Raw genomic sequence first — 26,842 nt, 5'->3', positions numbered from 1 at the left:
CTTTTTTTTTTAGAGACAGAGAGAAATTGAGAGGGAAGGTGGAAGAGAGGGAGAGACCTGTAGCACCGCTTCACCACTCAGGAAGCTTGCCCCCTGCAAGTGGGTCCTTGCACATACTAACGTGTACCCTCAACTGGCTGTGCCACCCCCCAGCCCCTGTTCTACAGGTTTGTGACCAGTGCCTCAGAAGGTCTTATTAAAAAGAGCAGCCCCATGGGGGAGTTATACTACACCACACATCAGCTGCTACCACTCTCAATTCACTACCATTGAAAAAGTTGCCCCTGGGCAGGAGAGGAAACACAACAGTAATGCACAGGGCTTGCATTTGAGATTCCCCAGTACCACCAATAGTCAGAGCTGAGCAGTGCTCTGGTGAAAATAACAACAACAATAGAAGAGTTCTAAACAAAGGAGGGCAACAGAGAACTTCACTTAGCAGGCTATGGGTTGAAGCTGGCAACAATGCCCAGGTGAGCCTCCTAAAGTACTGGGGAGATAGCCTGAAAAGGAAGTGCCCTCAGCTACAGAAGCCAGACCTCCTACCTTCTGCTCCCCATAAACAGCCTTGATCCATACCCCCAGCAGGGCAGAAGTGATAGGATGAAGATAAGAGGACTCTGCACTCCAGCTCCATCAGCACCCAGAGAGAGAGAAGGAAAAGGAGAGGGACATATGGAGGTAGTTATGATGACATGAGTGACTTAGAGGGGAAGAGAGGATTGAATCAGAAAAAGAAGAGGCAGCTATGTATAAATATGGACAGACAGTTGTAGAGAAGATGGTTGGCCCATGTCTACAAGTTCAGGGGAACTGTAGTGGATTGCAGTGGGGAGAGTGAAGATTCAGAACTCTGGTGGTAGGAATGGTGTGCATTCAAACCCCTGTCGACATGTAATTCTGTAATAAAATATTCAAAAAATATTTAAAATTTTAAAAAAATATTTTTTAAAAATTGCTAAATTAAAAAAAAAAAGGAAGTGGGGACCAGGCAGTAGTGCAGTGGGTTAAGCGCAGGTGGCACAACATGCAAGGACCAGTGCAAGAATCCTGTGTTCGAGCCCCCAGCTCCCCACCTGCGGGGAAGTCACTTCACAGGTGGTGAAACAGGTCTGCAGGTGTCTGTCTTTCTCTCCTCCTCTCTGTCTTCCCCTCCTCTCTCCATTTCTCTCTGTCCTATCCAACAACAATGACATCATTAATAATAATAACCACAACTGATAAAATAAGAGCAACAAAAAGGAAAAAAAAAAAAATATATATATATATATATATATATGAAATGCCTCTCTGGCCCTACCCTTCTTCCCAAATAAGTTAGATGCATCTTACTTTTCCATACCAAAAATATACCTCCAATTGGTATAAATCTAGTTTCTTAGAAAACAGTGCAGAGTACTGCTCAACTCTGGCATATGGTAATGCCAGGGATGGAACCTGGATCCTTAGGCGAGCAAGTCCCTTGCTTGAACACACTGAGCTCTCTCTCCAATCCAAAATAGCTCATTTTCTATGTCCAAGGAAAGCACTAACCTGAGGACATGAAGACCCAGCGCTCCCTAATCACCATTCATTTGTGCAACTGGAGAGACTTACCTCACTGGGTTCAATGATGGCCACATTGTCGGCACCCACTTTCCTCTTCATGCGGGCAGCCATGGTGACCCCGCCGGTGCCCCCACCCAGCACCAGCACCTCATAGTAGTTCTTGGCTGCCAGGCTGGCCCCTGTGTGGAGCTGAAGTGATGCAGCCTGCCAGGCACCCAGCCTGAGGAAGCTGGCACCAGACACCACAGACACCAGCAGAGCCATCTTCAGGCTGGGTCAGGCTGGAAAGAAAAGAGACCAGGCTGAGTGCTGAGGGGCCACTGTAGAACTGGAGCGTTTCCTTCTTCAGGGAGGAAGGGGAGGCTGGCACCTGGTCACCTCTAGCCGGGATCAAACCTTCCCTACCCATCAAGACCATCAAGAAAGCTCTACTAAAACCACTCATGGACGTTCCACCAGGGCTCTTGAAAGAACTTTGGTGTGTGTCGCCAGAGTTTTGCCAGTAGAAGGGCTAGGGGCTGTTCAGTTGGACTAAGTGAGCTTCCTGCAATGGTCAACACACCTGTCTTAAGAGAAGGAGTGTTGTGCTTAATTGTACATAAAGTTAATTTTAAAATCTCAAGAAAAAGGTCACCTTCCCATCTGGCTGGGGTCTCCAAGTCTCCTGGGCTTGCCCTGCTGGTGGCTAACAATTGGCTATGTCTTCTATTCCCTGCCCCCCACCTTTCTCCAGGGCTTCTAGAACTTTCATCGAGCCAGAGAATCTTTACTCCCCTGCCCTTTCTCTTCCACCTACTGGTCCATCTTATGATTCTAGCCAGCTATCACCAGTCTCCTCTCTAGAACATTCCTTAATTAAAAATATATATATTAGTGATTTAATAATGATTAACAAGAAAACTGTAAGATAACAGGGGTACCACTCCACACAGTCCTCACCACCAGAGTTCCATGTCCCAGCCCCTCCAGTGGAAACTTCCCTATTCTTTATCCCTCTGGGAGTATGGACCAAAATTCTTTATAACATTCAGTTGGTGAGAGTTCTGGCTTCTGTAATTGTTTCTCTGCTGGATGTGGATATTGGCAGGTCAATCCATACTGCCAGCCTGTTTATATTTCCCTGGTGGAGTAGGGCTTTGGAGAGGTGAGGTTCCAGGATACACTGTTGAGGTCACCTGCCCAGGGAAGTCAGAATGACGTCATGGTACTTCACTCTGGCTTTTCAGTCCATCAGTGCTGGGTGAGCCCCCAGGTAAAAGCCTACAGGACCCCTTGCCTTAAAGAGTACCTTAACTTCTGGGTCAAAGAGGAAATCAAGGAAGAAATCAAAATGTTTCGAGAGTTCAATGAAAATGAAGACACAAGCTATCAAAATATTTGGGACACAGCTAAAGCAGTCCTAAGAGGGAAGTTCATAGCTATACAAGCACACATTAGGAAACAAGAAGGGGACTTCCGGAGGCGGAGCTGCGAGCAGCAAATTGCTTTCTCTCCTCTCCTCTCCTCTCCCGGATCAACTAGGAATACCAAAGGAGACCACCCGGACCGAAACAAGACAGGACTAGAATGACAACAGGAACCCAGTAAATCACCCGCGGAGCTATGAGCAGCAGATGGCTTTCTCTCCTCTCCTCTCCTCTCCTCTCCCGGATCAACTAGGAAAACAAAAGGAGACCATCCGGACCGAAACAAGACAGGACTAGAATGACCACAGGAACACAGTAAATCACCCGTGAGTACAAACACGCGTGGCTGGTGACAGAGAGGAGAGAGGGGCCTAAGGAGAGATTAAATGACTGCTAACAGTTCAACAGTTTATCAGTGGAAACACCACCTCCAGTCTGCTCCACCAACAAGGGGACAGCTGAAGAGAGGAAAGGACTCCCCAGAGACTCACCAAGTGCAACTCTGAGTCTCCATTGCTACTACCCTCAGAATCTGGAGCAGCAACAGGGAAGGACACCAGGGGACAGAGATCTAACTGGGAAACTAAGGAGAAGACCTATACCTCTGTGGCATAGCTGAGGGGCTGTGAAAGTCTCTTTGCATAACCACTGGATTATCTCTGCCACACCCTGCTTTATCTCTTAGTCAGGAGTCAGTGATTAAGCTAAGAAGCCTATTGATAGTTTAAAAGCCCTCAGGCTCCCATAGCCTACAGGGAAAAAAAACAAAGAGACTTTTACACCACTGAGCTCCAACTCAGGGATTGAAAAAATTGTTAACTTCCACCACAGTAAAACCTTTAATTAAATTACGTAGACACAAGTCAATCCAGGCAATAGTGATCAATAATTTGAAAAGTACTGATAAAGGGAACTCATAACATAATATATAAAATGGTTAAAACAACAAGAAAAAATATTGGAGACTCGAACCAGGACAAGAGTCCAGCTAAAAGTCCTCCAGAGGGTGAAGCACAAAACAACGAGTTCAACATCCAAACATTAGCTAAGGAAATAATAACAGGAGTGAGTAAAGAATTTGAAAAAATTGTAATCAGAAATGCAGGAACAACAAATGAGAATATGGAAGAAAATTCTAATTATTAGAGAGCTGAAAGCTAAAATCGCTGAGCTAAGAAGGCAAATAGCTGAACAAGCTAAAACAGTATGAGAGCAGGGCAACAAAATAGATGAACTCCAGAAAGCAGTAGAGGGCAGAGAGAATAGCATCTATATGAGGCTGAAGACAGAATTAGCAAGATTGGGGATGAATTAGAGACAACTAAAAAAGAAGTAAGAGATCTCAAAAAGAGATTAAGAGATGCTGAAAACAACAACAAAGTCCTATGGGATGACTTCAAAAGAAACAATATACGCATTATTGGCTTACCAGAGGAAGAAAGAGAAGGAGAGGAAGAAAGCATTCTCCAGGCCATAATAGCTGAAAATTTCTCTAGTCTAGACAACACCAAAGACATAAAGATTCAAGAAGCCCAGAGGGTCCCAAACAGAATTAACCCAGACCTAAAGACACCAAGACATGTCATACTTAGAATGGAAAGGAATAAGGATAAAGAAAGGATCCTCAAGGCTGCAAGAGAAAAACAGAGTCACCTACAAAGGAAAACCCATAAGATTAGCAGCAGACTTCTCCATACAAACACTACAGGCCAGAAGAGAATGGCAAGATATCTATCGAGTGCTCAATGAGAAAGGCTTTCAGCCAAGAATACTATATCCTGCTAGACTGTCATTCAGACTAGATGGAAGCATCAAAAACTTCTCAGACAAGCAACAGTTGAAGGAAGCAACCATCACCAAGCCTGCCCTGAAAGAAGTTCTGAAAGGTCTCCTATAAACAACCAGACCACCACAAATAGGACATATATCAAAACACTCTAAAACTCTACAAAAATGGCGTTAAAATATCTTCAATCTTTGATATCAATAAATGTCAATGGCCTGAATTCACCTATTAAAAGACACAGAGTAGGAAGATGGATCAGAAAACACAACCCAACAATATGTTGTCTACAGGAAACCCACCTAACTCAACAAGACAAACACAGACTTAAAGTGAAAGGATGGAAAACTATCATACAAGCCAATGGCCCAGAAAAAAGGGCAGGAACAGCTCTTCTCATATTTGACATGATAGACTTTAAAATAGATAAGATTAAAAAAGATAGGAATGGACACTATTTAATGCTCAGAGGATCAGTCAATCAAGAGGACTTAACAATTATTAATATCTATGCACCCAATGAGAAGCCATCTAAATACATCAAACTTCTACTGAAAGAGCTACAGCAATATATTAACAGTAACACAATCATAGTAGGGGACTTCAACACCCCACTCTCTCAACTTCACAGATCATCCAAGAAGAAAATCAGTAAAAACATAAGGGAGCTAAATGAAGAGATAGATAAACTAGAACTATTGGACATTTTCAGAGTCATTCATCCCAAGAAACTGGAATACACATTTTACTCAAATCCACATGGATCATTCTCAAGGATAGACCATATGTTAGGCCACAAAGACAGCATCAGCCAATTCAAGAGCACTGAAATCATCCCAAGCATCTTCTCAGACCACAGTGGAATTAAACTAACACTTAACAATCAACAAAAGATTAGTAACAGTCCCAAAATGTGGAAGCTCAACAGTACACTTCTTAACAACTTCTGGGTCAAAGAGGAAATCAAGGAAGAAATCAAAATGTTTCGAGACTTCAATGAAAATGAAGACACAAGCTATCAAAATATTTGGGACACAGCTAAAGCAGTCCTAAGAGGGAAGTTCATAGCTATACAAGCACACATTAGGAAACAAGAAAAGGCACAAATAAACAGCCTGATTGCACATCTTAAAGACCTAGAAGAAGAACAACAAAGGAATCCTAAAGCAACCAGAAGGACAGAAATCACTAAAGTTAGGGCAGAAATAAATAACATTGGGAATAGGAAAACCATACAAAAGATCAATGAAAGTAAATGTTGGTTCTTCGAAAGAGTAAACAAAATCGACAAGCCTTTAGCCAGACTCACAAAACAAAAAAGGGAGAAGACCCAAATAAATCAGATAGTAAATGAAAGAGGAGATATCACAACAGACACTACAGAAATTCAACATATCATGCGAGGCTTCTATGAACAACTATATGCCACCAAGCTAGAGAACCTGGAAGAAATGGACGATTTCCTAGATACCTACCAACTTCCAAAACTAAGTAAAGAGGAAGTGGATAACATGAACAGGCCCATCACAGCTAATGAAATTGAAACAGTTATCAAAAATCTCCCCAAAAATAAAAGTCCTGGACCAGATGGTTTTACAAATGAATTCTACAAAATTTTCAAAGAAGAAATAATATCTCTACTTTTAAAAGTCTTCCAGAAGATTGAAGACACTGGAATACTCCCTTCCAGCTTCTATGAAGCCAACATCACCCTGATACCAAAAGCAAACAGGGACACAACCAAAAAAGAAAACTACAGGCCAATATCTCTGATGAACATAGATGTGAAAATATTGAACAAAATTCTAGCCAACCGGATACAGCAGTATATCAAAAAGATTATCCATCATGACCAAGTGGGGTTTATCCCAGGCATGTAAGGTTGGTTTAATATACGTAAATCAATCAATGTGATCCACCACATCAACAAAAGCAAGACCAAAAACCAAATGGTCATATCAATAGACGCAGAGAAAGCCTTTGACAAAATACAACATCACTTTATGATCAAAACACTACAAAAAATGGGAATAGATGGAAAATTCCTGAAGATAGTGGAGTCTATATAGAGAAAACCTACAGCCAACATCATACTCAATGGTAAAAAACTGGAAGCATTATCCCTCAGATCAGGTACTAGACAGGGCTGCCCACTATCACCATTACTATTCAACATAGTGTTGGAAGTTCTTGCCATAGCAATCAGGCAGGAGCAAGGAATTAAAGGCATACAGACTGGAAGAGAAGAAGTCAAACTCTCCTTATTTGTAGATGACATGATAGTATACATGGAAAATCCTAAGGAATCCAGCAAGAAGCTTTTGGAAATCATCAGGCAATACAGTAAGGTGTCAGGCTATAAAATTAACATTCAAAAGTCAGTGGCATTCCTCTATGCAAACACTAAGTTAGAAGAAATTGAAATCCAGAAATCAGTTCCTTTTTCTATAGCAACAAAAACAATAAAATATCTAGGAGTAAAGCTAACCAAAGAAGTGAAAGACTTGTATACTGAAAATTATGAGTCACTACTCAAAGAAATTGAAAACGACACAAAGAAGTGGAAAGATATTCCATGTTCATGGGTTGGAAGAATTAACATCATCAAAATGAATATATTACCCAGAGCCATCTACAAATTTAATGCTATCCCCATCAAGATCCCAAGCACAATTTTTAGGAGAATAGAAAAAATGCTACAAATGTTTATATGGAACCAGAAAAGACCTAGAATTGCCAAAACAATCTTAAGAAAGAATAGAACCGGAGGCATCACACTCCCAGATCTCAAACTGTATTATAGGGCCATTGTCATCAAAACTGCTTGGTACTGGAACATGAACAGACACACTGACCAGTGGAATAGAATTGAGAGCCCAGAAATGAGGCCCCACACCTCTGGACATCTAATCTTTGACAAAGGGGCCCAGACTATTCAATGGGGAAAGCAGAGTCTCTTCAACAAATGGTGTTGGAAACAATGGGTTGAAACATGCAGAAGAATGAAACTGAATCACTCTATTTCACCAAATACAAAAGTAAATTCCAAGTGAATCAAGGACTTGGATGTTAGACCAGAAACTATCAGATACTTAGAGGAAAATATTGGCAGAACTCTTTTCTGCATAAATTTTAAAGACATTTTCAATGAAACGAATCCAATTACAAGGAAGACCAAGGCAAGTATAAACCTATGGGACTACATCACATTAAAAAGCTTCTTCACAGCAAAAGAAACCACTACCCAAACCAAGAGACCCCTCACAGAATGGGAGAAGATCTTTACATGCCATACATCAGATAAGAGTTTAATAACCAACATATATAAAGAGCTTGCCAGACTCAACAACAAGACAACAAATAACCCCATCCAAAAATGGGGGGAGGACATGGACAGAATATTCACCACTGAAGAGATCCAAAAGGCCGAGAAACACATGAAAAAATGCTCCAAGTCTCTGATTGTTAGAGAAATGCAAATCAAGACAACAATGAACTATCACTTCACTCCTGTGAGAATGTCATACATCAGAAAAGGTAACAGCAGCAAATGCTGGAGAGGGTGTGGGGTCAAAGGAACCCTCCTGCACTGCTGGTGGGAATGTCAATTGGTTCAACCTCTGTGGAGAACAGTCTGGAGAACGCTCAGAAGGCTAGAAATGGACCTACCCTATGACCCTGCAATTCCTCTCCTGGGGATATATCCTAGGGAACCCAACACACCCATCCAAAAAGATCTGTGTACACATATGTTCTTGGCAGCACAATTTGTAATAGCCAAAACCTGGAAGCAACCCAGGTGTCCAACAACAGATGAGTGGCTGAGCAAGTTGTGGTATATATACACAATGGAATACTACTCAGCCGCAAAAAATGGTGACTTCACCGTTTTCAGCTGATCTTGGATGGACCTTGAAAAAATCATGTAGGGAGTCCAGCGGTAGCACAGCGGGTTAAGCACAGGTGGTGCAAAGCGCAAGGACCTGCTTAAGGATCCCGGTTCAAGCCCCTGGCTCCCCACCTGCAGGGGAGTCGCTTCACAGGCAGTGAAGCAGGTCTGCAGGTGTCTATCTTTCTCTCCCCCTCTCTGTCTTCCCCTCCTTTCTCCATTTCTCTCTGTCCTATCTAACAACATCGACATCAATAACAACAACAATAATAACTACAATAAAAAACAACAAGGAAAACAAAAGGGAAAATGAATAAATATTAAAAAAAAAAAAGATCAAGGTCTTACTTAAAAAAAAAAAGAAAAAAAATTATGTTGAGTGAAATAAGTCAGAAACAGAAGGATGAATATGGGATGATCTCACTCTCAGGCCAAAGTTGAAAAACAAGATCAGAAAAGAAAACACAAGTAGAACCTGAAATGGAATTGGCGTTTTGCACCAAAGTAAAAGACTCTGGGGTGGGTGGGTGGCTGGGGAGAATACAGGTCCATGAAGGATGATAAATGACATAGTGGGGGTTGTATTGTTAAATGGGAAACTAGGGAATGATATGCATGTACAAACTATTGTATTTACTGTTGAATGTAAAACATTAATTCCCCAATAAAGAAATAAATGTTTAAAAAAGGAGTACCTTAAGCCTTGTAGAAGCAGGAAATGCCTAGCAAGAAGCCCACACCTTCCTGCCTTCTGCAACTCAAAAGTTCAGGCCACAGCCAAAGCCACAGCCTCCACTCACATGGTTCCTGGCTCCAAAGGCCCAGAAACATGTAATATAATCAAATCACTGTCTACAGATGTACAAGCAAAGGCCCTGCACACCTTGAGCAATTTCAGTCAGATGATTAAACAAAAGCCATAAAAGGAGGCCTGACTGCTGTCATAAAGTTACCTTTCAGGGAAGCATCTGTACCCGTGCTGAGCCCTTTATCACACCTGATTCATAAACAACCTCCCTGGTAGTTCCTCAGAGACCCTTTACCTCCCAGACACAAGCTTCTGCTTCGGCATTTGGTGCTCCCGCAGCAGGGAAAGGAAGGCTCCTCAGAACCTGCCCGTGGCTTCCCCCAACTTGGATCCCATCTAATCCCACAAATTGAAGGGTCCAGAATGAAAATATCTTCCTCTGAGAGGATTAAAAGACCCCCCCCAATCCTACCATTAAATTCAGTTATTTGGAGTCAATGATGCTCCTTGAACATTTTACTACTGATAGAATGCAGGTGCCTAGCTGGAGACTAACACATGTGGGTCTTCACAGAGGTTAAGAAACAGAAATTCAAGTTTATGATCCACACCCTAACCCACCTCCACCCCCAACCCCATTACTGAGGAGAAGGAGGAAGGAGAGGGGGGTAGCTTAACAGAGGGGGTTAGAGAAAGCTGAGAGAAAAAGCTAAAGCAAGAGAGACAGTTCTGTAGGAGTGCCTGGGAGTGAAAGAGGAGTCAGAGCACTTCTTTTCCTTAGGATCCACTCCACTTCCGTTTCAGTACTACTGAGAATGTTAATAGTGCTGAGTGCTATGTTAATAGTTCATATCTGGAAGAAGCTGAAAAACAAGGTCAGAAGAGAAAACACAAGTAGAACCTGAACTGGAATTGGTGTTAAAAGACTCTGGGGTGGGGTGGGGGTGGGGGTGGGGGGAGAATACAGGTCCAAAGAGGATGACAGAGGACCTAGTGGGGGTTGTATTGTTATATGGAAAACTGGGAAATGTTATGCATGTACAAACTATTGTTTTTACTGTCGAATGTAAACATTAATTCCCTAATAAAGAAATTAAACAAAAAGAAAGAAAGAAAGCTTCCTGGAAAGATTCTGAGCCCTGCCATATTATGGCACTGCTTCTGGTCACTCCCCCCTTAGAAAATACCGATTAAAAGTTGCATACACCCCCACACCTATGGACATCTAGTCTTTGACAAAGGGGCCCAGACTATTCAATGGGGAAAGCAGAATCTCTTCAACAAATGGTGTCGGAAACAATGGGTTGAAACATGCAGAAGAATGAAACTGAACCACTGTATTTCACCAAATTCAAAAGTAAATTCCAAGTGGATCAAGACTTCGATGTTAGATCACAAACTATCAGATACTTAGAGGAAAATATTGGCAGAACTCTTTTCCGAATACATTTGAAAGACATCTTCAATGAAACAAAACAATTACAAAGAAGACTAAGGCAAGTATAAACCTATGGGACTACATCAAATTAAAAAGCTTCAGGTGGGTGGGTAGGGAAAACACAGGTCCAAGAAGGATTCAGAGAACCTTGTGGGAGTTGTATTGTTATATGGGAAACTGGGGAATGTTATACATGTACAAACTATTGTACTTACTGTTGAATGTAAAACATTAAGAACCCAATAAAAAAAAAAAGAGGAAAAAATAAAAAAGCTTCTTCATAGCAAAAGAAACCATTACCCAAACCAAGAGACCACTCACAGAATGGGAGAAGATCTTTACATGCCATACATCAGACAAGAGTAAAGACCTTGCCAAACTCAACAACAAAACAACAAATAACCCCATCCAAAAATGGGGGGAGGACTTGGACAGAATATTCACCACTGAAGAGATCCAAAAGGCTGAGAAACACATGAAAAAATGCTCCAAGTCTCTGATTGTTAGAGAAATGCAAATAAAGACAACGAGATAGCATTTCACTCTTGTGAGAATGTCATACACCAGAAAAGGGAACAGTAGCAAATGCTGGAGAGGGTGTGGGGTCAAAGGAACCCTCCTACACTGTTAGTGGGAATGTCAATTGGTCCAACCTCTGTGGAGAACAGTCTGGAGAACTCTCAGAAGGCTAGAAATGGACCTACCCTATGACCCTGGAATTCCTCTCCTGGGGATATGTTAAGGAACCCAACACATCCATCCAAAAAGATCTATGTACACATATGTTCTTGGCAGCACAATCTGTAATAGCCAAAACCTGGAAGCAACCCAGGTGTCCAACAACAGATGAGTGGCTGAGCACGTTGTGGTATATATACACAAGAGAATACTACTCAGCTGTAAAAAATGTTGACTTCACCGTTTTCAGTCGATCTTGGATGGACCTTGAAAAATTCATGTTAAGTGAAATAAGTCAGAAACAGAAGGATGAATATGGGATGATCTCACTCTCAGGCAGAAATTAAAAAACAAGATCAGAAAAAAAAAAAAAAACCACACACACACACACAAGTAGAACCTGAAATGGCATTAGCCTATTGCACCAAAGTAAAAGACTCTGGGGTGGGGGTGGATGGGTGGGGAGAATACAGGTCCAAGAAGGATGACAGAGGACCTAGTGGGGGTTGTATTGTTATATGGGAAACTAGGGAATGTTATGCATGTACAAACTATTGTATTTACTGTTGAATGTAAAACGTTAATTCTCCAATAAAGAAAATAAAAAAATTAAAGTAAAAAAATAAGTTGCATACATAAATGATGTGATTGCATTGAATAAAGCTGGTAGTTCTTACTACCAGCTCAACCCAGGAAGCCCCACTGAGGAAATATGTTATCTTGAAGCAGACATTGTGGTGTCTGGCCTTAAGAGTTTGATAGCCTGGGGCTGGGTGGTGGCACACCTGGTTGAGCACACATGTTACAATGTGCAAGGATACAGGTTCGATCCCCTGGTCCCCACCTGCAGTGGGAAAGCTTCACAAGCAGTGAAGCAGGGCTGCAGGTGTCTCTCTGTCTCTCTCCCTCTCTATCACCCGGTTCCCTCTTGATTTCTACCTGTCTCTATCCAATAAATAAATAAAGATAATTTTTTTTAATTTAAAAAAAGAGTTTGATAGCTCTCAGAATCAACAGAAAGTTGTCAATATTGGAAGGCAGCTATGCTCACCACTATAGCACCGACGCAGTTGTCAATATTGGTATTAAACTTGTAGTCAGGCTTTCAGCTACTTTTGTTTTTGAGGAAACAAAGAGTCTTTTTCTTTCTCTGATTCACAATTGTTTGAGCTCAAGTGTAGGCCAGAGTGTGCCTGCTTTGCTTCAGGTTTCAATAACCTCAAGGTCAATTTCTTAACACACTATTTGGCAGAATACTGATCAAAGGGAGTCCACCTATTTCCTCCCTGCCACCTTCTCAGCCACAGGCTTCCTTGGGCCAAGCATACTCTGAGGGCTGAGTGAAGCTCTACCACATAACACAAGTGTGCTGGAACCTACTGTCCAAGTGGTGGTGCACCTGGAAGGTCCCCCCTCTTTCACCAGCTCCTCCCACCTGGGCTTTCTAGGCCCATTTAATTAAAGGATCCCTAAGAATATCATCAGTTGGGGGCCAGGTGGTAGCACAGCAGGTTAAGTGCACATGGCACAAAGTACAAGGATAGGTGTTAGGATCCCAGTTTAAGCCCCCAGCTCCCCCACCTGCAGAGGGGGTGACTTCACAAGAGGTGAAACAGGTCTGCAGGTGTCTTTCTTTCTCTCCCCCTCTCTGTCTTCCTCTCCTCTCTCCATTTCTCTCTGTCCTATCCAACAACAACAACATCAATAACAACAATAATAATAACCACAATAATGATAAAACAGCAAGGGTAACAAAAGGGAAAAAAAATAGCCTCCAGGAGCAGTGAATTCGTGGTGCAGGCACCAAGCCCCAGCAATAACCCTGAAGGCAAAATAAATAAATAAATATAAAAATAAAGAATATTTTACCCCTCTATAACTTTCAACCAAAAAGCTCCCAGAAGACAGGATGTGATATGGGAAAATCAGAAGAAACTGTCAAAATAGCTAGCTGGCACAAAATTTTTACTAGGTATACTTGGTTCACACAGTCTTGGAAACTCCCTATAATAACATAATGGGGTGTTGGTAATGCCATTTTACAGATAAAAATGAGGTCAAGTGTAAGGTTAGAGTATAGGCCTTAGGTAATATCACTAATTTAAGCAGTAGAGTTCAGTTCAAATTGACTCCTCGACTTTGTTCTTGCCATTATGATAATTGAAAGCAAGCCAAACAGCTGAATTTATTTATGATAGCTTTGCAAGTCATAGGACCCACCCTTGGGCCTACACTAAGACCAATTTACAAATGGAACAGAGTCAGAGAGACAAGGTGAGCTCACAAATACTACTTGAGTAGCCACACTACATAAGAGTCCTTTTCCCTAAGAGCAGCTTTTCCTGAGACACCCTTTGGGGCAGTAGATGCTGATCTTAACATAAGCAAACAATTCAGAGTGGAGGAGCTCCTCACCTGGACCTTCTCCAGGCCCAGCATCTGGGGAGATTTCTTTGATATGCTGGACTGGGCAGAGCAGATGTGTCCTGTGATCCCACCTCTCAGCAGAGCAGATGCAGGCTTTATGGGCATTGTAGCCCATTTCCAAGCCAAGAATTACAAATACAGGATTAGGCACAACAGTGAGTACTGCTTTTAAAGTAAGAAAATAAATCAAGAAATGAATCTTTGGTGGTTCCAGACTCCTCTGAAACCTCTCTCTTTCTCTTTTCCTAACACTTCAAAGTTCTGTTGTTGTATTTTCTTCTTCTTTTTTATAGTTACAGGAGCTTCACTGGGTTGACTTTTTTTTCTTCAGACAGAGAGAGAGGGAGTGAGGCAAGGTACCACAGCACCGAAGTTTCCCTCTGTATCTGAGTATTCCTGTGTGGTAAGCCAGGGGCTAGAACCTAGGTCTCACTCATGACAACGCAGGCACACTCCCAGGTGAGTTACCTCACTGTCCCCCTGAAATCTAGTTTAGACAATTTACCATGAAATTAAGGAGGTTTCACAGTAGCGAGAGCAACAGACTTACAAGTATGAGGTCCTGAGTTCAATCCCCCAGCATCACATGCCAGATTTATACTCCAGTTTTATTTTTCCCTCTCTCTCCATGTCTCTCTCTCTTCTCACTCTATTTTTTTGAAATATTTATTCCCTTTTGTTGCCCTTGTTGTTCTATTGCAGTTACTGTTGTTGTTATTGATGTCGCTGTTGTTGGATAGGTCAGAGAGAAATGGAGGAGGGGAAAACAGAGTGGGAGAGAAAGATAAGACACCTACAGACCTGCTTCACTGCTTGTGAAGTGACTCCCTTGCAGGTGGGGAGCCCAGGGCTCGAACCTGGATCCTTACACCGGTCCTTGTGCTTTGCACCACCTGTGTTTAACCTGCTGTGCTACTGCCTGACTCCCCTTCTCACTCTTATATTAATAAATCTGGGAGCAAGGGAGACAGACCAGCCCTCTGGGACCTCCTGAACCCACAGGCTCCATGCAAGAAAATGGTCAAGAGCTTAACTTCACTTGCTTCTGTGTAAGTCCACCACTTGGTTAGATCAAATGTCTGGACATCCTATGGCCCTGCCAAGGGGACACGGTGTTCTCTGGTTTGCAATGTAAAAGGCAGGTTCAAATCTGGAAAGATCTCAGGAAGGACATTGCTCATGTCATCAAATTTGTACCACTTTGAGTACCAAGAAGAGTCCAAGCCTGGCCCAGTCTATGCTGTGGCTCCCTGCTATGCTCTCATATGAGCCTGAGTGTCTGTGTGTAAAACCTGTGGGCCTAGTCAGGACACTGAGTTTAGCACCTCATGAAAGCTTCCTGGGAGAACAGAACAAATGCTACACATGTTTATCTGGAACGAGAAAATACCTAGAACTGCCAAAACAATCATGAGAAGAAAGAACAGAACCAGAGGCATAACACTCCCAGATCTCAAATTGTATTATAGGGCCATTGTCATCAAAACTGCCTGGTACTGGAACATGAATAGACACACTGACCGGTGGAATAGAATTGAGAATTAAGCCCCCCACACCTATGGACATCTAATCTTTGACAAAGGGGCCCAGGCTATTCAATAAGGAAAGCAGAGTCTCTTCAACAGATGGTGTTGGGAAAAAATGGGTTGAAACATGCAGAAGAATGAAACTGAACCACTATATTTCACCAAATGCAAAAGTAAATTCCAAGTGGATCAAGGACTTGGATGTTAGGCCACAAACTATCAGATACTTAGAGGAAAATACTGGCAGAGCTCTTTTCTGCATAAATTTTAAAGACATCTTCAATGAAACGAATCCAATTACAAAGAAGACTAAGGCAAGTATAAACCTATGGGACTACATCACATTAAAAAGCTTCTTCACAGCAAAAGAAACCACTACCCAAACCAAGAGACCACTCACAGAATGGGAGAAAATCTTTACATGCCATACATCAGACAAGAGTTTAATAACCAACATATATAAAGAGCTTGCCAGACTCAACAACAAGACAACAAATAACCCCATCCAAAAATGGGGGGAGGACATGGACAGAATATTCACCACTGAAGAGATCCAAAAGGCCGAGAAACACATGAAAAAATGCTCCAAGTCTCTCATTGTCAGAGAAATGCAAATAAAGACAACAATGAGATATCATTTCACTCTTGTGAGAATGTCATACACCAGAAAAAGGAACAGCAGCAAATGCTGGAGAGGGTGTGGGGTCAAAGGAACCCTCCTACACTGTTAGTGGGAAAGTCAATTGGTCCAACCTCTGTGGAGAACAGTCTGGAGAACTCTCAGAAGGCTAGAAATGGACCTACCCTATGACCCTGGAATTCCTCTCCTGGGGATATATTCTAAGGAACCCAACACACCCATCCAAAAAGATGTGTGTACACATATGTTCTTGGCAGCACAATTTGTAATAGCCAAAACCTGGAAACAACCCATGTGTCCAACAACAGATGAGTAGCTGAGCAAGTTGTAGTATATATATGGAATACTACTGAGCTATAAAAAATGGTGACTTCACCATTTTCAGCTCATCTTGGATGGACCTTGAAAAATTCATGTTAAGTGAAATAAGTCAGAAACAGAAGGATGAATATGGGATGACTTCACTCTCAGGCAGAAGTTGAAAAACAAGATCAGAAAAGAAAACACAAGTAGAACCTGAACTGGAATTTGGCGTGTTACACCAAAATAAAAGACTCTGAGATGGGTGGGTGGGGAGAATACAGACCCAAGAAGGATGGCAGAGGACCTAGTGGGGGTTGTAGTGTTACATGGAAAACTGGGAAATGTTATGCATGTACAAACTATTGTATTTACTGTCGAATGTAAAACATTAATTCCCCAATAAAGAAATTAAACAAAAAAAAAAAAAAAGAAAGAAAGCTTCCTGGAAAGATTCTGAGCCCTGCCATATTATGCTTTTATTTTTGTATTCTGATGGGTATTCTGGGGTCTTATAATCTAGGGAGACAGCCCCCTTGTAGCACTAACTTATTGACTTGTTTATCAGAGCATTGCTCAGCTTGGTTTATGGCAGTACTGAGGACTGAACCCAGGACCTTGGGGCCTCAGAAATGAAAGGTCTTTTTTGTTTGTTTGTTTTGATTTGGTTTTTGTATAAGCGTTCTTCTTTCTTTTTTTAAAATATTTATTTATTTGTTTTCCCTTTTGTTGCCCTTGTTGTTTAACATGATTGTGGTTATTGATGTCGTTATTGTTGGATAGGACAGAGAGAAATGGAGAGAGGAGGGGAAGACAGAGAGGGGGAGAGAAAGACAGACACCTGCAGACCTGCTTCACCACTTGTGAAGCGACTTCCCTGAAGGTGGGGAGCCGGGGGCTCGAGCCAGGATCCTTATGCTGGTCCGTGCACTTTGTGCCACATGTGCTTAACCTCCTGCGCTAGCACCCGACTCCTCACCATTCTTCTTTCTGCACCAGCTCGTAAAAAGAGTAAGCACTTGCTTACTTTGACACATAAATCAGCCTCAGGTTTTTATAGTGAACAAGGCAATGTCCCTCTGCTCAGTCACCCCAGGGCCAAGTAGCAGATGATCTGAGGGCCTGCTACCAAGCTGACCCCCAAACCCTATCAGTCTGTATCTCCCCTCAGACAATAACCACAACCTAAGCCCTGCCCTTTCCTCCCTGGATTATCTGCTTCCTGGCTGGCCAGGGCTTCCTGCAAACCTAAATGGGGGGCCACACCTCTTGCTCTAGGCCTGCTGAGTAATCACTCTTCCTTCCTGACAGTTCTTTCCCAGCCAGCTGGCCTCACAGGACTTGATAAAACTCCAGCTCCAGGTGAACACACCTACATGAAAATGCATCTGCAGGCTGTTCAGATGGAAAATGCTACACATTTAACAAATTGTTCCTTCTCCTTGCATGTCCACTGACCTGTGAAGTGGTATTTAAAAGGCAAAGTAGGGGGCCAGGTGGTGGAGCCCTTGGTAAAACGCACGTTACGAAATGCAAGGACCTGGGTTCTAGGCCCTGGTCCCCACCTGCAGAGGGGCAGCTTCATGAGTGGTCAGACAGTGCTGCAGATGTCTCTCTCCCCTTCCATCTCAGTCTCTCTGTCTGTATACAACAAATGAATAAAAAATTTTAAAAATAAAAGGCAAAATAATTACACATTACTGTACAGTGTTATAGTTATGTAAGTGACTGGATCAGTTTTGTTACAACTAAGTAACATAGCTATAGGTACAATTATCATCATCATCATCATCATCATCCGAGAGAGATAGAAATCAAGAGGGAAGGGGGAGATAGAGAGGGAGAGAGAAATAGAGACACCACACCCCTGCTTCACTGCTCATGAAGCTTCCCCTACAGGGGAGAACCAGAGGCTTGAACCTGGATCCTTGTGCATTATAACATGTATGCTCTACAGAGTGCACCACTGCCCAGCCCCAACTTCTTTTTTTAAATGCATTAATCACTCCAGAAGAATAGAGCACCAGGCCATCCCTTATCACCTGCTATATTGAAACTTGAGAGACTTTCCATAGCAAGGAAAAACAGCGCACAGGACTTGCATGGATGCGGTGGACTGATCCAGGTGCTGTATATATTAGAACTGAACTGTGCTCTTTTCTCTCTCCCTCTCTCTCTCTCATAAAATATGAAAAATAAATCTAGTGGCTGGGCAGTGGTGCACCTGGTAGAGCCCACACACTACAGTACAGAAGGACCCACGTTCAAGCCCCCAGTCGCCACCTGCAAGGAGAAAGCTTCACAAGCAGTAAAGCCAGGTGGCATGCGGCTCACTTCCCTCTGCCTCTCTATCCGACCCATCTCATTTTCTGTCTCCTGAAATAAATGGTTTTCCAGTCAAAAAATAAATAAATATTAAGAATTAAAAACAAGCCTGGTAAAGAAGCATCATCAACCAGAAAAGTGCTCAGAAAAAGGTGTTTTAAGTATCGACAGAATATAAACATACATGCACACTCCAGCTTATACCTACAAAAAACTTGTCTCGGTCCTACACTGGTTAATTTTGTAGCACAGAAAAATAAATAAATACATCAAGAAACGTGACCTAAACTGAATTTATACTACAGATTTACTTCCTACACACAGAACATTAAATCAACTTTATCAAGTTGGGCAATAGCAGAGCGGGTTAAGCACACGTGGCGCAAAGTGCAAGGACAGCCGTCAGGATCCCGGTTCGAGCCCCCGGCTCCCCACCTACAGGGGAGTCACTTCACAGGTGGTGAAGCAGGTCTGCAGGTATCTATCTTTCTCTCCCCCTCTCTGTCTTCCCCTCCTCTCTCCATTTCTCTCTGTCCTATCCAACAACGATGACATCAATGACAACAACAATAATAACTACAACAATAAAACAAGGGTAACAAAAGGGAATAAATAAAAAATATATAATAAAAAATAAATCACCTTAATCTAGGCTATCTGTGGCCACTGATCTCTATTGGAAGTACAATTACCTGAATCTGTAAAGTCATAATTCTGCTTTCTAAGCATGTTGCCACATGTATTCACATACCAAGACTATGCTGCGGGCCGGAAATCCCAGCCCAAAATACACATAAATATAGTTACAGAAATAATAGTTGGGAGGTGGGCAGTAGCACAGCGGGCTAAGCACAGGTGGCACAAAGTGCAGGGACCAGCCTAAGGATCCTGGTTTGAGCCCCCGGCTCCCCACCTGCAGGGGAGTCGCTTCACAGGCGGTGAAGCAAGTCTGCAGGTGTCTGTCTTTCTCTCCCCCTCTCTGTCTTCCCCTCCTCTCTCCATTTCTCTCTGTCTTATCCAACAACGACAACAGTAATAACTACAACAATAAAACAAGGGCAACAAAAGGGAATAAATAAATAAAATATTTTCTAAAAGAAATAATAGTCAACCCAAATCTGCGGCCTTGGGCTAACTACTGCAGTTTCCAATGGAGGGGATTCAGAATTTTGTTGAACTGTTTGTGCTGGTGATTCTCCATTTCTTCCTCCTCTTCCTCCATCCAAACCATACACTTTCTGTCATTTTGGGCTGAGCAAAATCCCTTTAGATCCTGGTATTTCATTAGCAGGAGCTCGGAAGGAGAGAGAAGGGCCTGATTAGAAATGGGCATTACAAATGCAACTAAAGAGGGGCCAGATGGTAGCACACCTGTTTAATCACTAACATTACAGTGCGCAAGGACCCAGATTCAAGCCTGTGGTCCCCATCTGCAGGGGAAAGCTACACACATGGTGAAGTAGGGCTGCAGGTGTCTCTCTGTCTCTCTCCCTCTCTATCTCCTCCCTCCTCCCCCTCTTAATTTCTCTGTCTCTATCCAATAATTAATGACTAAAAAAGTGTTTTTAATTTCTTTATTGGGGGATTAATGTTTTAACAGTTTGTAAATGCATAACATTTTTCAGTTTTCCACATAACAACACCTACTAGGTCCTCTGTCATTCATCGTTTTTGGACCTGTACTCCCGCCCACACACACACCCCAATGACTAAAAATTTTTTTAAAGATTCAGATAAGATAGGATGGGATGGAAATTTTTTTCTTTAAGTATCAAAGCTAATATCTGGGCAGCTGTAGAGAGAGGAATTATATGGAGAGGCAGTGTAACTGAGGCAAAAGCCTATTGAGCCAGTTTGTCATGGAAGGTTTAAGGTTTGGGAAAAGGAATTCCCTACAATGAACACAGCAGAACTACAGACAAGGAGAGCAGCCCAGAGAAAATGCTCCCTGGGAAGAGGGAACAGAAGATGGCTTGGCAAACATTACTGAACTTTAAGTTTGGGGCCTGAATCCCCTCTAGGAGTGACAAAGCAGCCCCCTGCTTGGTTTTGTTTGACCTAAAGTGTTTCCTTAAATTTTTAATTAGTGCCAACATTAACATTTTGGGATAACACACACACACACACACACACACACACACACACACACACACGGCCTTTCCAACAACAATACACTCAGTCTCAAATGTCCACACTTGGTCGGCACCAGATAGCCCATCAAGACCCTGCCTGAGGTTCCAGTTCACCCCAGCACCATTTGACCTGTGTCACTCTTTTGGGTCACCTGCTAGCCCTTGTGCATTTGAACTACTGGTCTCTAGTAATGGCAGTGAAAGTCCTTGTATGAATTGTATGAATTGTACCCCTCTTATCCCACAATCTTCTTGATCATTATTAGACCACCAATAGTAAATTTTAAAAAAAAGTTGAAAAATAAAAAAAGTAAAAAAGCAGAACTTAGAATGGGTTTGCACCAAAGTAAGGACTCTGGGAGAGGGGTAAAGGACTCTGGGAGAGGGGTTGGTGTTCAGGTCCTGGAACATGATGTCAGAGGACCTAGAGGGGGATAAAAAAAAAAAAAAAAAGACTCCCTCTGGAGGTGGGAGGGGAGTTGAAAGGATATATCAGCAATTCAGACTTCAGCGTTTTGGGGTGTTAGTCTGTGCCAGGCAATGTGCTGGGCACAGCAGAGCCTGTGGTGAATAAGCGCCTGCCTATTATAACAGGAAAGACCAAGAATAGGAAGCTCTGCTGAATGGCAGGCGACAGGCGAGGATGAGAGGTGCAGGTGTGCATGCAAATCACACGTGGAGGGGATTCAGGAGGCCAGTTATCAAGAGGGAACAAAGGGAAAAGACTGTAGCCTTGTTCATGTGAAATCAATAAAGAGTAGCGGTACTAACAGTGCTGGGTTTCTCAAGATTCAATAGAAAAGTGAGAGAGGGGGAGGGGGAGGGGGAGAGGGGAGGGGGAGGGGGGAGAGGGGAGGGGGAGGGGGGAGGGGGAGAGGGGGAGAGGGGGAGAGGGGGAGGGGGGAGGGGGAGAGGGGGAGAGGGGGAGGGGGGAGAGGGGAGAGGGAGAGGGGCAGAGGGGGAGGGGGGAGAGGGGAGAGGGAGAGGGGCAGAGGGGGAGAGGGGGAGGGGGGAGGGGGGAGGGGGGAGAGAGGGAGGGGGGAGCGGGGAGGGGGGAGAGGGGAGAGGGAGAGGGGCAGAGGGGGAGAGGGGGAGGGGGGAGGGGGGAGGGGGGAGAGAGGGAGGGGGGAGCGGGGAGGGGGAGGGGGAGGGAGGGAGGGGGAGAGAGGGAGGGAGAGGGGAGGGGGAGAGGGGAGCGGGGAGGGGGGAGAGAGGGAGGGGGGAGCGGGGAGGGGGAGGGGGAGGGAGGGAGGGGGAGAGAGGGAGGGAGAGGGGAGGGGGAGAGGGGAGCGGGGAGGGGGGAGAGAGGGAGGGGGGAGCGGGGAGGGGGAGGGGGAGGGAGGGAGGGGGAGAGAGGGAGGGAGAGGGGAGGGGGAGAGGGGAACGGGGAGGGGGAGGGGGAGGGGGGAGAGGGAGAGGGAGAGGGAGAGGGAGAGGGAGAGGGAGAGGGAGAGGGAGAGGGAGAGGGAGAGGGAGAGGGAGAGGGAGAGGGAGAGGGAGAGGGAGAGGGAGAGGGAGAGGGAGTCCATTCCTTTAATAAAACCAGGAGTGGTGTTCTTCAAATGGATTACACAGGCCACGCCCTTCCGCTTGGCCCACCTCCTCTTGACTAATGGCAGCCCTGCCTTATCTTGCTTGCTACAGGAACTGGGTTGATATATTGCCAACAAGTGGAGCAATCCTCCTGTAGGACCATGTCAGGACTGTACTTCCTCCAGAGCACTTAGAAGGTCGGGCATTCGTTTAAATATTAAGCTGTGAAGCAAATCCTCTGGGGCTGGCCCAAGAGCAACTTATCCAGGAAACAGAAAGAACCATATACAGCTCCCTGATGATTCAGGGCTGAGAACCACCGCAGGGTCCTTTCCTTCTCTAATTCTCCAGGGGGGAAACTGTAGGAAGCCTCTATCATGAGTTCCCAGTGAAGACATGGCAAGGAAGCCACAGTTCCTGTGCTGCGGAGACTTGGCTCAGGAAAGGGCTATTTCTCCAGACCATGCCAGTTGTTACTGAACTTTAAGTTCACTAAAATTTCTTTACAGGAGGATATTTACATTCTGACTCCAGGGTGGGGGGGGGGGCACAACTCAGTCATTCAGATCACTTTAAGTAAAAATAATTACAGAAGCCAAACCTTCCACCTTCTGCACCCCATAAAGATCCTGGGTCCATACTCCTAGAGGGATGAAGAATGGAAAAGCTTTCAAGGGAGGGGATGGGATACAGAGTTCTGGTGGTGGGAACTGAGTTCTGGTGGTGGGGGTTGGGCAGCGGTGCACCAGGTTAAGCGCACAAAGTACTATGCGCAAAGACCCACCTGCAGCAAAGATGCTTCACAAGCAGTGAAGCAGGTCTGCAACTGTCTGTATTTCTCTCGCCCTCTCTGCCTCCCCTCTCCTCTCTGAATTTTTCTGTCTTAGTGAATAAAAAAAAAAGGAAAGGAAATGCCCCTTTTTGGGTATTTAATTTTTTTAAATTTCTTTATTGGGGAATTAATGTTTTACATTCGACAGTAAATACAATAGTTTGTACATGCATAACATTTCCCAGTTTTCCATATAACAATACAACCCCCACTAGGTCCTCTGTCATCCTTTTTGAATCTGTATTCTCCCCCCTACCCACTCCACAGTCTTTTACTTTGGTTGCAATATGCCAACTCCAGTTCTGGTTCTACTTGTGTTTTCTCTTCTGGTCTTGTTTTTCAACTTCTGCCTGAGAGTGAGATCATCCCATATTCAGCCTTCTTTTTCTGACTTATTTCACTTAGCATTTCTTCAAACTCCATCCAAGATGGGCTGAAAATGGTGGTCATCATTTTTAACAGCTGAGTAGTATTCCATTGTGTATATATACCACAACTTGCTCAGCCACTCATCTGTTGTTGGACACCTGGGTTGCTTCCAGGTTTTGGCTATTACAAATTGTGCTACCAAGAACATATATGTACACAGATTTTTTTGGATGGGTGTGTTGGGTTCCTTAGGATATATCCCCAGGAGAGGAACTGCAGGGTCATAGGGTAGGTCCATTTCTAGCCTTCTGAGAGTTCTCCAGACTGTTCTCCACAGAGGTTGGACCAATTGACATTCCCACCAGCAGTGGAGGGTTCCTTTGACCCCACAACCTCTTTAGCATTTGTTGCTGTTACCTTTTCTCACAGGAGTGAAGTGGTATCTCATTGTTGTCTTTATTTGTATTTCTCTGACAATCAAAGACTTGGAGCATTTATTCATGTATTTCTTGGCTTTTTGGATCTCTTCTATTTATTTATTCACTCCCTTTTGTTGCCTTTGTTGTTTTATTGTTGTAGTTACTGTTGTTATTGATGTTGTTGTTGGATAGGATAGAGAGAAATGGAGAGAGGAGTGGAAGACAGAGAGGGGGAGAGAAAGACAGACACCTGCAGACCTGCTTCACTACCTGGTCACCACCCTGCAGGTGGGGAGCCGGGGGCTCAAACCGAGACCCTTACACCAGTCCTTACGCTTTGCGCCACATGTGCTTAACCCGCTGCACTACTGCCTGACTCCCAGAAATGCCCCTTTTTTTTAAGGCTTGCTGAAGCCAGTGGGAGGTCCACCACTCAAGTGTGAGTATACAGGCCCCATCACTCACAGCTGGCCTTCAGGCAAGGATAATGCAGGTTCCCCTTCAATCTCTCCCTCTGCTTGTGTGAACCCATCCCCAGTCATCCAGAAGAGCTTCAGCTGAGGCTGTTAAAGAACAATAAAATCATTTCGCATATAAGTCTCCAAAGGGTGGAGTGTCATTATAAACAGAGACTGGCCAATTACATGGCCACACTGTTCTCTAGAAACCAGTGTGTGCAGTCTTATTGACACAGTGAGAATGGACTCTGTACTTATACAACTGTTGTTAGAATATGATTGAAGAGACGTCAGACGCAGTCCTTTAGTGGTGAGGACAAGATGAGAGCCTGGCATGGCAGCATATGGGCCAGGGTTCCTAAGCGCATGTCTTAAATGGCATAGGTACCCTTTCTGCAGAGGTCCTGAGACCAGGGTCCACTTTCCAAGTAGTGCCAGGCAGGGCTTGTTCATAATCATTCTGAGCCGTGCATGTAGGTGACTTTGAAGGGCCCCTAAGCCCTGATTGTCTAAATGAAGATGAGAAGTCGAGGTTCTAAAACAGGTACTCAAACAGGAATGCTGTTCCACTAACTCTTTAGGCTGGTCAGAGTTAGGAGCTGCTTCAACAAAGAGGACTTCTAAGGGTCTTACAATTCCTCAAAGAAGGAGATACTATATCCCTCCCTTTAACTTCCCCTAAGTCCTCAACCTGGACCATCAACCGTGACTCGCTGGGCAGATGCTATGGAGTGGTGCACTATGCCACACATGATAAAATCATCAGAGACACAGATTTTGGAAGGCCTTCTATGCACCTAGCACCACTGAGAGCTGAGTATTATTATCCCTTTTGATGAGGACAGAGAGGTTGTGGAGCCAAAGTCGTCACTTAACCACTTTGAATCTGTTTCCATGAGTATAAGTGGCTAAGTCTAGTTGAGTTTTGACTCTCTCACTCAAAACAAAGTTGGACTTAGTCACCTAGACCTTACAAGTCTTGTGATTTTCATATAAACCCAGGTGGCCAGAAAATAGGTGATTCCCCCCCCATACTAAACAACATTCACCTGCTCAGAAAAACACAGAATTGCTTTGCTGAGACCTAGCACTTACTTGGAGAGCTCTTAACAATCCAAACAAGGGGACTGACAAAACATATCATTGCCCCTGTGGGGACATCCTAGGCCCAGAGCACATGGGAATGGAAAGAAAGTATTAGAGTTGGGGACCGGGCGGTAGCACAGCAGTTAGCGCACATGGTGAGAAGCACAAGGACTGATGCAAGGATCCAGGTTCAAGCCCCCGGTTACCCACCTGCAGGGACGTTCCTTCACAAGCAGTGAAGCAAGTCTGCAGGTGTCCATCTTTCTCTCCCCCTCTGTCTCCCCTCCCACACGACAATGACAGCAATGGCAACAATAACAACATGGGCAACAAAATGGGAAAAAAAAAATGGCCTCTCGGTGCAGTGGATTCATAATGCAGACACTGAGCCCCAGCTCAGCTCTAGTGATAACCCTGGAGACAATAAATAAATAAATAAATAAAGTTGTATTTAAAAAAAAAAAAAAAAAGGAATCAGAGTGAAATCACCACCGTGGTCACACTATGGAGGTCTCCCTTCCAGAAGTGAGGGAGTGGTCCCAGGATGGAGATAAGGGCATTGCCTCTCCTCTAATGACAATGGGGCTGGAGCTTCTGCTTCCCAGCCATACCAGAAGGAAGGCTGGACCAGGGCCAAATCCTGGAAATATTGATATGTCACTAACAGATGTTGACCTATCGAAGTGAAGTAGGATCAATACCACCACCCCATCACTCACCTACAACATACAAGGTACAACAGCTAGCCTGGTCTGTTGTAGCCAACTCCAAGTTCTGCTTTTCCTGACAGTCAGAATCGTGAAGGTGAATGAGGCCTCTGTGACTCAGAATAGAGAATACCCTGATGTCATAACTTGATATAGCTTCCGTATCAAAATACCACAGAGTAGGGTGCTTAGAATAATAAGTGATCTTTTCACACTCTGGAAGATGGAAGACCAAAGCTTTTAAGGGTCCTCTGTAGTGGCAGGGTACTGTTTTCCCACATTAATGGACTCTTTCTCCTCCACATTCCCAGTTACCCTGTGAGCCAGCCCCCATTCTCATATCCAGACATACGGCACCATTGCCTCACAGAGGATTCATCCCATGGAACTGCAGAAGAGTCTTTGCTTCTGTTTTCATAAAACAGGGCCCAGTCTGAACTCATTGGCCTGATAAATGTTAGCCGTTCCCTCAAGCCAAAACTGAAGCAGAAGTATGAGCACAAAAAAATGTGTCTGTATTGGGCCTTCCTCCTCCCATCTTTGAACAACCTCGTCAGGAACAGTGAGTGACCTTGAAGGTCAGTGCAGCAGAGGAAGG

The 26,842-nt window shown here is 43.9% G+C and overlaps 2 protein-coding genes across 2 annotated transcripts in view; both read right to left on the bottom strand.

Moving 5' to 3' along the window:
• Positions 1-1,812, bottom strand: part of SQOR (sulfide quinone oxidoreductase) — a 40,787-nt gene extending 38,975 nt beyond the window's left edge. Inside the window, exon 1 of the mRNA XM_007517308.3 lies at positions 1,597-1,812. Coding sequence (XP_007517370.2) covers positions 1,597-1,812 — 216 coding nt within the window. The remainder of the gene's footprint in view (positions 1-1,596) is intronic.
• BLOC1S6 (biogenesis of lysosomal organelles complex 1 subunit 6) overlaps positions 1,695-26,842 on the bottom strand; it is a 53,643-nt gene continuing 28,495 nt past the window's right edge. Inside the window, exon 6 of the mRNA XM_060174593.1 lies at positions 1,695-1,829. The gene's annotated coding sequence lies outside the window, so the exon portion shown is untranslated. The remainder of the gene's footprint in view (positions 1,830-26,842) is intronic.

Source organism: Erinaceus europaeus, chromosome 16 (genome assembly GCF_950295315.1).
Source record: "Erinaceus europaeus chromosome 16, mEriEur2.1, whole genome shotgun sequence".
In the NCBI taxonomy this organism is placed as follows: domain Eukaryota; kingdom Metazoa; phylum Chordata; class Mammalia; order Eulipotyphla; family Erinaceidae; genus Erinaceus; species Erinaceus europaeus.
Note: the sequence above shows the minus strand (reverse complement) of the source record. Positions and strands in the feature narration are given on the sequence as shown.